This window comes from Sinocyclocheilus anshuiensis, unplaced genomic scaffold (genome assembly GCF_001515605.1).
Source record: "Sinocyclocheilus anshuiensis isolate Anshui unplaced genomic scaffold, SAMN03320099.WGS_v1.1 scaffold2069, whole genome shotgun sequence".
In the NCBI taxonomy this organism is placed as follows: Eukaryota; Metazoa; Chordata; class Actinopteri; order Cypriniformes; family Cyprinidae; genus Sinocyclocheilus; species Sinocyclocheilus anshuiensis.
In genome coordinates this window covers 211,967-228,588 of record NW_015548678.1, presented here as the reverse complement: position 1 = coordinate 228,588, position 16,622 = coordinate 211,967, and the positions used below count along the sequence as shown (strand labels likewise).

The 16,622-nt window shown below is 37.3% G+C and overlaps 1 protein-coding gene across 1 annotated transcript in view; it reads left to right on the top strand.

Moving 5' to 3' along the window:
- Positions 1-11,443: 11,443 nt before the first annotated feature.
- The window catches only part of LOC107656850 (UPF0676 protein C1494.01-like), a 14,126-nt gene continuing 8,947 nt past the window's right edge, over positions 11,444-16,622 (top strand). The window contains exons 1-3 of the mRNA XM_016444800.1: positions 11,444-11,734; positions 13,745-13,869; positions 13,965-14,031. Coding sequence (XP_016300286.1) covers positions 11,579-11,734; positions 13,745-13,869; positions 13,965-14,031 — 348 coding nt within the window. The 5' untranslated portion in view covers positions 11,444-11,578. The remainder of the gene's footprint in view (positions 11,735-13,744; positions 13,870-13,964; positions 14,032-16,622) is intronic.

Sequence of the window (16,622 nt, the reverse complement as noted above, 5' to 3'; positions counted from 1 at the left end):
TTCACGGGCTCGAGAGCTAGGGAGCTGATTGATATGCAGTCCAAGTCTGAGAATGCAAGTCTGCAGCCAAGCCCTTCTTGAGAGTGAAGAACTGCAGATGATGCGGTTATTTTAACAGCAGTAGGGCAGAAACAAGGTGAACAGCAAAATAGATTGATGCTTTGGTTAAAACACTGCAGAAAATGAGAATGTAGTATTTATTTATTTTATTTTATTTTTTATCTGTAATACATACAGGTCCGGTTCCAGAATTACATCACTGAGGGTGCTTCGCAATTATTGATGGTGCTCTAGCCTTAATGCACATCTATTTTGACATGATGATACTTTTGTCCCGTACATTGTTATGATTATTACTTTGTCAATCATTGCAATTTTAAGTAGATTAGTACTTAAAGGGTTAGTTCACCCAAAAATGAAAATTAGGCTGTTTTACTCCGTTATATTAAAAATTATCTTTGATCTTTCAAGCTGTTTAATGCCACTCAGCGGGTGTTGCATGCATCAGTCCAAAATAAGTTAAATAAAAAGCGCCCATCCATTCAAAAAAAAGCGTCTCACATGGCTCCGGGGTGTGAACAAGGTCTCCTGTAGCGAATTGATGTGTTTTTGTAAGAAAAATATCCATATTCAAAACGTAATAATCACGCTTGCGCTCACTGTTGTAAACGGAAGCAGCACCGGGTGGATGACGTATGAGGTCGGCTTTGCACAATGGGTTACTTAACCCATTAAAAGTGGGTGAGTAATATAAATTAATTATATATACAGTGCTGCTTAAAAGTTTGTGAACCCTTACAATTTTCTATATTTCTGCATAAATATGACACAAAACATCATCAGATTTTTGCACAAGTCCTGAAAGTAGACAAAGAGAACCCAATCAAAGAAATTAGACAAAAATATATATTTTTTATTTATTGATTGAGAAAAATTGTCCGTCATTAAATGTGACCCTGGAGCACAAGACCAGTCTTCAGTCGCTGGGGTATATTTTTAGCAATAGCCAAAAAAAAAACATTGTATGGATCAAAATTATCGATTTTTCTTTTATGCCAAAATCATTAGGATATTAAGTAAAGATCATGTTCCATGAAGATATTTTGTAAATTTCCTACTGTATATATGTTAAAACTTAATTTTTGATTAGTAACATGCATTGCTAAGGACTTCATTTGGACAACTTTAAAGGTGATTTTCTAAATATTTCGATTTTTTTGCACCCTCAGATTCCAGATATTCAAATAGTTGTATCTCGGCCAAATATTGTCCTATCCCAACAAACCATACATCAATTGAAAGCTTATTTATTCATTAATAATATTAATTTATTCGAAAAAAGTAATTGCGTTAGCAGCGCAAAAGGTCATGGGTTCGATTCCCAGGGAACACATACTGGTAAAAAAAAAATGTATAGCCTGAATGCACTGTAAGTCGCTTTGGATAAAAGTGTCTGCTAAATGCATTAATATAATGTAAATTTATTCAGCTTTCATATGATGTATGAATCTCAGTTTCAAAAAATTGACCCTTATGACTGGTTTTGTGGTCCAGGGTCACAAATATGTAAATCTTTGCTTTCAATATCTGGTGTGACCCCATTTTGCAGCAATAACTGCAGCTAAAGTTTCTTGTAACAGCTGATCAGTCCTGCATAACATCTTGTAGGAGTTTTAGCACATTCCTCAGTACAAAACCACTTCAACTCTGTGATGTTGATGGGTTTACTCCTATGAACTGCTTGCTTCAGCTTCTTCCACAACATTTCAATTGGATTAAGGTCTGGACTTTGACTTGGCCATTCCAAAACATTAACTTTGTTCTTCTTTAACCATTCTTTGGTAAAATAACTGGGGTTGTTGTCTTGCTGCATGGCCCACCTTCTCTTGACACTCAGTTCTTGGACAGATGTCCTGACATGTTCCTTTAGAATTTACTGGTATAATTCAGAATTCATTGTTTTATAAATGATGGCAAGCCGTCCTGGCCCAGATGCAGCAAAACAGGCCAAATCCATGATACTACCACCACCATTTTTCACAGATAGGATAACGAGTTTCTATTTTCCAAACATAATGATTCTCATTTAAAACAAAAAAGTTCAATTTTGGTCTCCTCAGTCCACAAAATATTTCTCCAATAGTCCTATTACACATGACCAAGCTGCAGATGGGCAGCGATTCTTTTTGGAGCGCAGTGGCTTTCTTCTTGCAACTCTGCATACACACCATGGTTATTCAGTGTTCTTATGATTATGGACTCATGAACATTAACATCAGCCAATGTGAGAAAGGCCTTTAGTTGCTTAGAAGTTGAAAAAGACCCTGGGGTCCTTTGCAACCTCATTACACATCTTGCTTCTGGAGTGATCTTTGTTGGTGGACCACTCAGTTTGTACACAATCTGTCTGACTGTGGATTTGTGGAGTCCAAACTCTTTGAAGATAGTTTTATAACCTTTTCCAGCCTAATAAGCAACAGCAACTCTTTTTCTGAGGTCGTCAGAGATCTCCTTTGTTTGTGCCATGATACACTTCCATAAACATGATCAGACTTTGATAGTTCTTTATATAAAACATGGCAGGCACTGACATCTGATTTTCATTCCACTGAATGACAACACCTCTGAACAGATGGACTCTAATTTAAACTTTGAAATTAACAACTTATTCTAGAGATCACATATTTTTGCAATGCACAGATATGTAACACTGGATGATTTTTCTCAATAAATAAATGACGACAATATTTTTGTTGCATTTGTTTGATTGGGTTCTCTTTGTCTACTTTCAGGACTTGTGTGAAAATTGGACGATGTTTTGGGTCATATTTATGCAGAAAAATAGAAAATTGTAAAGGGTTCACAAACTTTCAAGCAGCACTGAATCTGAACACAGTTTCTTTCACAATTGTGCAAATTGAGAATATGGAGAGAGAGAAAAAATAGATATCTAAATAACTATAGTTTATATTTATTTTAAGCAAAATATATATATAAAAAAACAGCCTACAGCAGCCTATCTTTTCTCAGTGACGAGAACTTGCACAATTGGTGGCTGACTAAATACTTTTTTTCCCCACTGTAAATGTAAAAAATAATAATTTGATAAAACATCTGATACCTTTTAATATTTAACCTATATCCAACTGGGCTCAACTGCTGACATATTTTAATTTTTATAGAAAAATGCCTCTGAAGGCTCAATATCTTTATATTTGATGACTAATTGAATGAATAAAACTTTATCAGTTTGGTCAATCTTTTAAAATATAATTAAAATATAACAATTAATTTACAACAAAACATTGCATTTATATTTTGCACAACAGAAGTGTAAAAGAAAGAAAGAAAGAAAGAAAGGTAGATGTCAAGAAATTGATATTTATGATATCGGCGCGCAAGGATGTTGTATTAAACGCCTCCTTCAGATCACCGGGACATCGAGGATTTAAACTGTGAAATGACAGGATATAAAACCATTCAAATCTGTGGCCATCGTTTGGAGCATTATTTAGTAGTAGACCTAATACTTCTGAATCTAAGAGACTGGCATGCCTTTCCGTCTCTAGCGAAACCCAGCCGTGGTTTACATCTCATACCATACGTATCATACAATATCAATATCACAATATTCATTTGTCATTAATGGGGAGGGATGCACTCCACATGTTTATTAGACCTTCAGAATAAAAACAACTTGCTTGTTCTCAATTAAACACCAATTAAGGTACCTTTTCATTTGGGGCCCCATGAAATACATTTTATTTTCCCCTAAATTATGTGTTTTTAATTGTATTTTTCTGAATTCAGTGTTGATTTAATAGAAATGTATCATCAAAATATTGTCTAATTAAATTAATTAATAAAACTTGAACAATTTAGTCAATCTTTTAAAATATATTTAAATTAAAATATAACATTTACCAACAAAACATTTCATTTATATTTTGCACAACAGACGTGTATTTTTATTTAAAAATTATATTAGTTGTATGATATTTCTTTAAAAAAAATTATATTATCATCATTAATATGCGTTTCCATAGTTGAATAAATTCCACTTTCAGAACTGTCACATCCGTAACATTGATTTTTCTTCTGGAAAAACAAAAAACAAAAATTGAAATAAAATTTATATTTTATGTTTTTTGAATAGCCAACCCTTCTCCATTCGGCAAATATTGTTGCTTCTGGTTTGTGCATTGTAAATCACAGAAAGTCTAAAAAATATGTTGTCTCCCAAAAACTCTGGTCTTTTTTTTGTTTGTTTGTTTGTTTTTTTCCACGTTCGTAACGCATTTGTAAAATATAAAACACATTTATAGACTAATACTTTTCTATAATGTCTGGACTATTTTCAGGGGGTTTAGAAAAATATAAAGAGACAAAATATTTTTTTTTGTTCACATAATATATGTTAGTATACTGTGTATATTTATAATGTATATATAAATACAAACACATGCATGAATATTTCAAAAAATATGTTGTTTATATATTAAATATATTTATATAGAATATAAAATATAATAATATAAATATATATACATGTAAATATTTCAAAATATATACTTAATGTGTGTATTTATATATATACGTAATAAACACAGTACACATACATATATTATGTAAACAAAAACTTTTATTTTGGATGCGATTAATCGCGATCGTTTGACAGCACTAAATTCAATATATTATATAGTAATGAATCTATCAGAATTTATATTTCATGTTTTGACTGCGAATGTCACGTCCGTAACGCTGGAATTGCTCTAATATTTCTATCATGAGTTAAACCAAACTTATTTTGACAAGTTGTCCTGAAGATCTTTTAGTTTCACTTTCAGTTTGCATTTGGCGGTAGTATTGAGACGGAGCCCCTACTTTAGGACACACTCCATATGAAACACTAAGAAAGAGGGAGAAGGGAAGAAAGAGATAGATGAGAATAAATAGATATTTACGATATCCGTGTGCAAAGATGTTGTATTGAACGCCTCCTTCAGATCACCGGGACGTGGAGGATTTAAACTGTGAAATTACAGGATATACAACCATTAAAATCTTTAGCCATCGTTAGCGAGCAATATTTAGTAGGCCCAATACTTCTGAATCTAGCTACATAAGAGACTGACATGCCTTTCCTTCTCCAGCGAAACCCAGCCGTGGTTTACATCACATGAGAAATTGCCCCTGCTAAAAGGCTTCTTCATGTTTTCTGGCAAACAGAAGAACTTCTTTGAAACACCCATGACTTTTTCCACCTTAAACAGAAATGAACATTAGTCAGCTGCAAACAATATACCTATTTGTAAGAAACAGGCATGTTTAAACAAATGACAAACCTCGTCCTGGTTTAAGAAAAAAACTTATTAAAGTGTCAAACCAAACAAATGAACCCCCCGTTTCAGCACTGGTCTTTCACACCTTAGATCTGAAAAGACTCCAGAAATGGGCGTGTAAAGCTGTGGAAATGTGAAGAGGGGAGAAAACAACCAATAAAACACAGACCAACAACACTCATTATCCAGACAAATTAATATTAAAATATATTTAAAACAGAAACAATAAAGGCAGTTACTTTTTGTTTACTCTTCTTTGAATTTTGGTCTAAGTCTGCTGTGTATTACAATAATCCGTTGTGGCATTGCCAGTGGCGCAAAAACGGGGTATGCAGTAGGTTATGCAGTGCATAGGGGCGCCACACATAGGGGGGCGCCATTTTGCCAAAATCATTCTGTGAAAATCTTCTTTAATAAAAATGTAATAAATAATCAAAAGCTTTAAAAAACATTATTGCAAAAAGAAATTATTTAACGGTTTTTAGCATTTTAATGAGTTCAAAAATGTATTTATTAAAAACTTATTAAGACGCGGAACGGCCGTATCTCTTTGCGACCACAACAAACGGGAGACTTTTCAGACGCGCACTTCAGCTTGCCCTCTGCACCAGAGCGCAGAAAAGGTAAGCTACAGGTGCCAAATGAGCTTCAGTAGAACAACAGGGAACTGCGGTCTGTATCAAAAAAGTATCTATTATATTATATATTAATTTATTATATTAAACAATTATTATCAAACAATTATTTAAACTGCGTGTATATCAAACTGCGAATTTTCTGCGTAAAAATAAGGGTCGTTTTTGACTTTGACTAAAACAAAAAGCAGAAGCTTCTGCTTTTTGTTTTAGTCAAAGTCAAAAAGGGCTTATTGAAAAATGCAAATTCGTTCGTATTTTCGGTTCTCTTCATTCTTTCGCTTTTCGCCAGGATAGCCATTTCCCCGGTAACCAGCAGCGCAGCACCTGATTTTGCAACTTGCAGCGCTCATATTTAATCAATTAAACCAGCCTTTTGAAGTGTAAGCTGCAGCCTATCTCACTTTGCATGTATATTTGTTTTGTTTTTTTCACCGGAGCACCACCTGAGCTCCTCCCGTCCCATTTCTACCAGATCCTTTCCTTTCGCGGTAGTCATCACTGTTGTAGGTTGCCAAGTTAGAGAGAGAGAGATAGAGAGAGAGAGAGAGAGAGAGAGAGAGAGAGAGAACAATATGTTAACTGTCCAGTACTCTAAAAAGTCTATTAAGTAGGCTAATAATCATCCATACCTGTCAACATTTGGGTCCCAAAATACAAAAATGATAATAATAATATTTATAGAAATAATATTATTATTTCTATTATATTATATTAATTTATTATATTAATTTAAACAATTATTATAAAACAATTATTTAAACTGCGTGTAGGCTATATCAAACTGCGTGTTTTCAGTGTAAAAATAAGGGTCGTTTTTGGCTTTGGACTAAAACAAAAAGCAGAAGGGCTTATTGAAAAATGCAAATTCATTCTCTCTTCATTCTTTCGCTTTTCGCCTGGAATATAGCCATTTCCCCAGTAACTGCAGTAAACAAAGCAGCGCAGCACCTGATTTTGCAACTTGCAGCGCTCATATTTAATCAATTAAACCAGCCTTTTGAAGTGTAAGCTGCAGCCTATCTCACTTTGCATGTATATTTGTTTTGTTTTTTTCACCGGAGCACCACCTGAGCTCCTCCCGTCCCATTTCTACCAGATCCTTTCCTTTCGCGGTAGTCATCACTGTTGTAGGTTGCCAAGTTGAGGTGACAAATGGGTGTAACCGCAGTAAACAAAACAGCGCAGCACCTGATTTTGCAGCTTGCAGCACTCATATTTCATAAATTAAACCATATAGCCTTTTGAAGTGTAAGCTATATCTCAATTTGCATGTATATTTGTTTTGTTTTTTCACTGGAGCACCACCTGTGTTCTCCTCCCGTCCCATTTCTAGCAGTGAGTGATCCTTTCCTTCCCGCGGTAGTCATTACTGTTGTAGGTTGCCAAGTTGAGGGGACAAATGGGTTGAAATTTGTATGTTTCGATTGTGTGAGAAGGATGCGTTTCATACAAGATCTGGCAACTGGGCAACCTTGGAATTTGTTGACGTGATTATTCTATAATGAGGTTTAATTGGGCCATACAAATTACGGGAGTTTTACCGGAGGCGAATGTAGCAAACATATAAAATAGCCTTCGCCCAGTGGGATTTTTTATAGAAAGATTAAAAATACGGCAGAAATACGGGAACATATTTAAACGCTATGATAGAATAATCACAAAGCGGCGCGGCTCGACAAATCCCCGTCAGTAAAATGATTCCTCGTTCTATTTCTGGTGTAGTCCAAGGTCTTTGCACCAACGGTCGCGTCTGGTGTGACATGGTGTTGCGTTAAAATCCCGAGTTTTACTCATTCATCAGCTTGCTCCGATCCGGCGCTGCGTGGCAGCACGTAATTTCAAATGTTGAAGATTCATCGTATATAGACGTCGTATAGAGGTAAAGAAGACGGCTCATTAACAACTGAAAACATTCGATCGATTGCGATGTTTACCAGATGCTACGATATTTCACAGACGTCTCCGCGACGTACGTGTGCTATCTGGGATGACCTAAAATACGGGGGAATCCCGGGAAAAACGGGAGGGTTGACAGGTATGTGCTGGTTCATGTTTGGAGCAAGAGACAATATGAAATATATTCACAAAACATGAAACACGCTTGCTCCGGTCTGGATAACTGATCCACGAAGCGAGTGTTGTTAAACTCATCGCGGCGTTCCGCGGAGAAACGCTTTGTCATATTAAATTTAACAATATTTATAATGTTACGGACATGCTTACAGACTGTAAAAAATGACCGTAACATTTACAGAGATGAGCTGACAGCGCAGAAGCTCTTTCATGAGATTTGAATTCTCCGCTGTAATCAGAGCCGATCCTCCCTATAGCCTACGCAAAATACGCAAGCTGTAGGGCCCCCGAAACACCAGGGGGCCCCCTTGCTCTCAAAGATGATTTCATTTTAGTTTCGCTTTTGAATTTGGCCAGCTGTTATGAAAACATGAATGGTCATTTCTTTTAATGCGGTGCGCTGTCGCCCTTTCTACGTAAAAATCAGTCATGCAACGTGAATGTTGTACAGTCTTGCCCCCCGCCCCCGAGAAGTCTAGGATCGGCACTGGCTGTAATACAACCTCATGCATACATCCTCGTTCAACAGAACACTTATGGGATCAGTTTTCAGCCAAAAGTATTGCCGAAACCAAAATATAAAAACGCGAGTAAAAATATATTGCACAAAATTTTAAAATGAAAGCAGAGTTTTCAGACAGCAATGTTCACGGAGCGAAAAAGAATAAGCGTAAATCAAAAAAAATAATAGCCTAACACATTTTAAAAATACTAATAATATTAACCATTAATGTTAAACACATTTAAAATTGATCCCGTGCACAAACGCTATATTGCATCTTTATTTAACAGATTTTTCAATGAATGCTGTACTGCTATAATTCTAAGAATTATCTGTCTTTCTGTCTCATCCTCTGCACTTTATTAGAACATGATCGACTGTAGTTTGATCAAATTTGAAACATAATGGACATAACGGATTTATGAAGTGACTGATTAAGTGCAGTGTCCATTTCTGAGATACATGGGTGCTTCTCTATTTTTATTTGTGCATCCTCGTTTCGTTTCCTTTCCTCGCTTCCTTTCCTAGCACGCTCCACCCCAATTAGGGTATGAGGGAAGGGTGCAAGGGAGAAAAAATAAGGACAGAGGAGTCAAAGGAATGGTTATTTTGTATAGTGGAATATTCTTGACCACTCAAGCATCACTTCAAAGCATCATCAGCTGCGCTAACGGGATCTAACCTTATGTTGTTAACGGGTGAATTGAGGTGGTTATACATTTTTATAAAAGCTACAAATGCTATTCTGTCAAGAGCAGGGAGTGATTTTCTCCTCGTCTTTTGTTGTTTTATTATCATTAACGCCGACACTTAACTCAAGAGACGAGACAACATGAGATTAGGTTCACGAGAACGAGGCGAGGCGAGATTTTTACACATTTTGACTTTGGCGTGCATATAATTCGCAGTTTTCGCGCGCATATGATACGAAATTTGTTGGCGTGCATATGATATGCAGTTTTCGCGTACATATGATACGCATCTACCCCACAACCCTAATCCTACCCATTGCGTATCATATGCACGCCAAAGTAAATGTTTGCGCAGTATGCCAAATTGAAACAAACTCATGCTATTGAGTATTGAATTAGAACGTTTGACCTCCTAACAGAACTTATTTTCACAAATTGCACATAGAAATGCATAGAAATAGAAACAGTTGTTTCTTAGTCTTAAGTGCAAACAGTAAGTGCAGCCATAATCAAAGTAGGCTACCCTACTCTCTCAAATATTCAAAGTGCAAATAGAGACCACATTTTTCAAGCATGATACAGAGCTAGACAACTACACAACCTATTATAGCCTACGTGCATACTAATAACAGCCTAGTATGTAGCCTAATTTGCGCGCATCAGGGAGTCGCTCTCAAAGCACAAGGTATTAAAATTGCTTTTGAATGTGCGTGCGCGTTTTACTGTCGGCAGTGCTGAGCCTGAATTCTAGGAGACATTTAATCAGACGCTCTGCAACAAGTCCTCCTTTAATGTTTCTTATGGGCCAATGTGGCTCTTTGTTTTGTTCGCGCTTAAGTAAATTTAAAATAATAATAATAAAAATAGTCTGGCCAATCCGGGGGCCCCTAGGCTGCAGCTTAGGCAAGCCTGCGCGTTAATCCGTGCCTGGTCTTCATAAATGAAAAGTGAACCTTTAGGTGCACAGCTGTAGAGTTGAGAAATAATAAAGGCTTTACATTTTTATAAGATTTGAAAAATGTGTTCATGGCTATAAAGGTAAGATATTGATTATCAAGAATACCATTATGATGTTGTTTAAGATTAGCCTAACCATTAGCCTAAACAGTTACAATAGCTTTTATTTGTCAGCATTTAAATGTACAGTTACGTGTCTGGGTACTCTCCTGGGATTACCAGGCTCAGCATATAAAATTGTATGTTGTTAAATAACACCAAACTGTATGTTAATGCTGCTATCATTATTTACGGTGTTGCAATTATTTTGTTTCTCAGTTTATGATAAGAAAGATGCAGGAGATGTTTCTGTGAGAGTCTCTACATAGCCTATAGCGCATTTAAAATGAGCTTCACCGGAAGTTTACCAGCTGGCTTATCTTTATGCAGAAGTTCTAAAGAACGCTCCTTGCATGGTTATTTGTGCCTTGAACTTGAATCGTGTCAAACAGACATCAGTTTCAAAGCAGTGGGTGAAAAAATCACTCCTTGATTTGTTTAAAATCTTTTTTTAGATTCTGTTGACAAACATTAAATAGGCCTAGTCAACGTTTATTGCTAACGCAGCAAAAATAGACATTGCAATTCACTTGCGATGTATCGGTTTCATTGACAATTACTAGTTTTTTCCCCATAATTATTCGCACTTCATTTTTAAGTAAAAACTTTTATGTAACCTATTTTTTCTTTCTACCAGCCAATGATGATTCTAAAAGAAAACATGCAGTGTTTGGTAGCACATGCAACTTTCACGCGCATCTGACTGACAGCACGCACTTTTCAGAGTTGGTGTTAATTTGATGGTTATTTTAGCGAATAGTTAGCTTCGTAAATTCAGTTTACCAGCTTTAAAGAGGGTACACGTTTATTATGCTACTGGACTAAATCTGCACGTTATTTTTTTGAAAGAGTTAATTCCGTCCAAGCCAAAAATGCACGTCCTTGAAGCGTATTTACTTCAAGTGATCAGAATGTCAGTTGCGGCTGCCAAAATTAAAATGTAAAATTAGGGCAATATAAAATGCATCTTACAAGTAAATCTTCATATTATGCGTAGGCTTTCTATCCGAATCCCCCACCCCTTACATCTAGTTTACGCCCATCAGACCCCCTCAAACTCCCCGTAATTCGCACTCTGGTTATTGTTAACGGTACACACAAACGAGGCAGAGCGGAAGCGACGTGACGGTTTCACATAATAAGTTTGTTTCGCAGAACGGGCTGTGCTGCGTTGATAAACGAAGCGAAGATCCTTGTCGTATTTTCTTTCCGATTTCAGAAAGAATTTGAAAGTAATTCTTTGACGTTTGCTGTCTCAAGGTAAAATAACTCAGTATGGAGCTACCTGTCACGGATTTTAGTGTCTACGAACTGGGAAAGACCAGCAATGTATCAACTGATAACTTGAAAAAGTTAAGTGACGAACTGAGAAGGGCCTTTACCGAGGTGGGATTTGTTTATCTCAAGAATACGGGCATAAATCAGGACGAGGTTTGTAATTTTGATTATTATTTTTATTATTATTATAATAATAGGGCTGCCAACTCACGCAATTGACACTTTTCTCACGCAGTCAAAAGCACCCTCAGTTAAAACTATAATAATAGGAAATTGGCGAAACAGATTTGGTAAAGGCTCCAGTGCTTGTTTGCTCTCTGGAAAGCGTCAAGACTCTTTACAAAATGTTTTCGTATCGCTGTAGCCAATCACAGACATATCTGATGATTTCTTGAACACCTGTGATTGGGCATTGCGTTCACTCTAAACTCTGGACACTGTAACACGATGTAAATAAGAGACACATTAATTATAAAGGAAGTTTTGTTTTTCGTGCTGCTAATGGCCATACCCTGTACAAGCAGTAACGTTTCAGGAGTGACAGCCTCCCTCATAAATGCGGGATTCATTTTCGAATGGGAGCAAAACAGTTGTTCAAGCAATGCAGGCTAACAGATTAATAGAAAAATATTTGAAATATAATAGGCTTATAAATAATTGCAGTTGCAAGTATTTATAAAAGTAATGACTAGTAATTCTTGGAATTCTTTCTACATTGCTATTCTTGTTGTGGTAAAAAGTTAATAGTTTTGCACCACTGCAACAATTATTTTCCATAATTTAATATAAAAAACACAGTATGGGAACGTGGGGTAAGATGAGCCATTTTTTACTTATGTGGTCCCCATAAGGGAAAATGATGCAGAAGTACAATATCTAAAGTATCTAAAGTAATTTCAGGATGTTTCCTATCATTTTAAATGATCAGAATGTATCTATGACAAAGGATTCTAAAAATATGGCTTCTTATAAAAAAAGTGTTTATGTGGCTCAATTTGCCCCAGGGTGGGGGTAAGTTGACCCAAGTCAGTGGGTAAGATGCACCATCTGAGTGTAAATTGACCATCTGACTGAATCTGATTCAAACCCATGTGAAATTTTAAGATAATTTACCTTTTTTAAAAACTAATTTAATAATCAAATTTCCTTTTTCAAACAGTCATATTTCTTTTCTTAAAACTAACTTAAACAACATAAAACCAACCAAATGAAGTTTAAATTTAAATATTTAATTGTTTATATTTCTGAAACAATATGTTGAACACCAAAGTTGTAATCTTCCCAAAAACAGACTAAACCGAGTTTGAGTAAAATTAAATAAAAAACTCTTTCTCTCTCTCTCTATATATATATATGACAAACTAAATCAGTTGTGTAATATCACATTAAAATACCAGTTTATACTTCAGAGATTTAACTTTACTTCAGTGCTTTATGGTGGGGTAAGGTAAAATGCTGGCTCAATTTACCCCACATCATTTGACTCACTTTGCCCCACAGCTGCCATTTTGGAAAAACCTAGCTTGCTTACCAATTCAGGCTAATATTTAGCTAAATGATTTGCATGGTATTATATGTTGATAAATCACCTATATGCATCATAAATATTTCTTAGACCTGGATACATTTACTTTGATGTAACAGCCATTACATCTGTTATGCTAAAATGTTACTTTGACAAGTAAATGGGTGCCTTCCACTCCTCCCGTGTGCTTCTTCTTTTCACAGTCTGGCAGAAATTATGCGTGGTTCCAAAATATTTGGTCACATGACTATAAAAGTGTACAGTTGGCAAGACACAAGGGGGTGGGTCAACTTACCCACTGGCTCATCTTACCCAACTCTCCCTATAACATTAACTACTATGCATGTCCAGATGTCAGACAAAACTCTGGTGTGTTATATATATATTGTACTAAAAATTGTGTGTGTGTATATATATATGTATGTATATGTGTATATATATATATATATAATAAAAAACAATCCCAAATAACAACCCCCTCCCCCCCAACCAACCCGCTGTGGGAATTCTCATTCCAAGTTGAACTCAGAAGTTGGCAGCCCTGAGTCTACATTTTATTTTTAATGCACCTTTCTGCTTGTTCTCTAGGCCCTAGCTGTTTGTAGCTGGCAGACTAATATTTCTTTCTACAGTTTTAGGTGGACAAAGTCATGGGTGTTTCAAAGAAGTTCTTCTGTTTGCCAGAAAACATGAAGAAGCCTTTTAGCAGGGGAAATTTCTCATGTGACGTCAACCATGGCTGGGTTTCGCTGGAGAAGGAAAGGCACGTCAGTCTCTTAGCCTATATATGGATTCAGTATGATGGCTCTCGAATGATGGCTAAAGATTTTGATGGTTTTATATCATGTTGTTTCACAGTTTGAATCCTAGACGTCCCGGTGATCTGAAGGAGGCGTTTAATACAACATCTTTGCGCAAGGATATCGTAAATATCTATTTCTTCTCATCTCTTTCTTACTCTGTTCTTCCTGTTTCATTTCCGTCTCAATGTATGAGGACAGTCCACAGGAACTTCATCTTCAGAGCTCTTCTGAGAGTCAGTTGACGAACTTTTAACCATTTCATTTGAGAAAAATTGCCATTATCTTAGGCTAAACTGAAAGTGAAACTCAAAGATCTTCTCGACAAACCGTCAAAATAAAAGTTTGCTTTATTATGTTAGAAAGATATATTCTTATTGTATAGCCTACACTGTAATTCTTAATGATGATAATATTTAATTCATGTTTTAATACACTTCTGTTGTGCAGCATCTTACACTTACATTTAATCGTTTGGCATCAGGGTTTTTAAACCTGTTCTGGAGGCCCCCTGCCCTGCACATTTTGTATGTCTCCCTCATCTAATACATCTGATTCAACTCATCTGCTCATTAGTAGAGACTGCAAGACCTGAATTGGGTGTGTCTGAAAATGTGCAGGGTAGGGGGGGTCTCCAGGTTTGAAAACCCCTGATTTAGCAGACCCCTTTATCCAAAATGACTTACAAATAAGGACAATATAAGCAATCAAATCTACAAAAGAGCAACAGTATGTGAGTGCTGTGACAAGTCCCAGTTAGTCTAATGCACTACATGTAGCAAGTGATTTTTTTATATAATAAATATAAAGAATGAAAAGTAGATAGAATCGAGAGGGCTAGTGTTAGAGGGTCAAGTTATTATTGTTTACAATAAACAAAAATAAAACATGTAGCCTAATAGGAAAAAAAGAATAGAGAATGCTAGTGTTAGAGGGTTGTTATACCTCATGTTATAGTGCCCCTATTATGCCTTTTCGAATATGACCTTTCATGCAGTGTGTCATGTAGCTGTATGTGAACATAAACTATCTGCAAAGTTGTGAAGCCGACAGTGCACGATAAATAAAGTTATTGTCTATCAAAAAAAAAGAGTGAGTCGGCTCACAATCGCCTAAACGAGACGTCAGGAATTCAAATCTTATTCTGTTTAGGACTATTCTCACGAAGTAACACATTTGCATAATGTCCGCCCACGTTCTACGTCGGAGACTCAGGAGGCCATGGCGGATCAGGAGACTCAGGAGGCCATGGTGGATCCTCCGTGGCCTTAGCTGGCTCGGCCACGGGTATATGGCCCCCCCCCAAAAAATATTTTCTTGGGGAAAACTAGGAATTCTGGAGAGCGCTCTGGAGGAGCGGGCACTTGAGGGCGTTCTGGAGGAGATTCAGAGACTTGAGCCCTCCCTGGGCTAAACGGGGAATCAGGAGCCCTCCCTGGGCTAAACGGGGAATCAGGAGCCCTCCCTGGGCTAACCGGGGAATCAGGAGCCCTCCCTGGGCTTGACTGGGGGTCTGTGAAGCGCTTACGAGGTGCTGGCACTGGAGGGCGCTCTGGAGGAGCAGGCACTGGATGGCGCTCTGAACTGGATACGGGGGCTGGAGCCCTCCCCTCTTCATTCTGGCACTTTGGTGGGCTGGGCTCTGGGTCCGGAGTGGATCCGGCGAGATCCTCCACGGGGCAGATGGTGAGTGGTGACCCGTTTCTCGCCAGAGTCCACTCCACGAAGGCGGCGAATTCCTCCCGAGGACCATCTTCGGATGACAACGCTCTGCACTCGGCGTTCAGGCTTGCATCATAGAAAGAGCAGAGCGCGTCGTCCGGATAGCTGGTGATGTTCGCGACCAACGGGAACAGTTTGGTATGGTCCTCGAGAGCTTTGTCTCCCTGCTCCAGCAGGAGGAGGAGGAATTCAGGGCAAGTGAAGGGATCCATGGGGACACAAAGGAAAGAAAAACACTGAGAAAAAAACGGAAAACAAACGGATTTATGCACCAAGAGCTTGTAACACTCCAAAGAGAAAGGAAAAATTGAAATCGCATCATATGACCCCTTTAAAACCGCAGCTTTTTCTACGCAGTTAGGCTGTTCGTCCACACGCAAACACAGCACTAGTTCACTGAAACCGAACATTTTTGAAAACGCCTGCCAGTGTGAAGATTTTCAAAAACTCCGGTTTCAGTGTTATCGTGTAGACCGGAGTGTTATCTCCGAAACCGGAGTTTTTGGCTTGTGACGTCAGAGCATGCGCTGTTATCTCCGCTTACTAGAAGCTCTTGCTTCATAGCATGCGTTTGCGTTTTCATGTGGACGGAGATTTTTTTTAAAACGGAAGAAGGAAAAACTCGTTTATAAAAATACCTGTGTACATGTGGACATGGCCTTAGTCTTAATAGGTCGCGTTTCAGTCACTAGTTCATATTCATTCCGTTGTCTGACAACAGAAACAGTAAAATATATCAATGAAAACAGTTTTGTTGAGAATTTAGCTGCATCAAAATACAGTATGTGGGCACAGAGAGGCAAATAAATGTAATAATAAATAAATGTACAGCATGTTCAGAAGAAGTGAATTGGGATCTCGCTTCGAGAGACCAATCTACTTAGAGTGTAACTAAATGAGCCAATGCACATTTGCATGCAATTATTGCATCCAGCTGCCGCTGATATGCGTGAGCATAAAAAGGCAGCCGGTGCAATGCATACCAGGTTTTCGC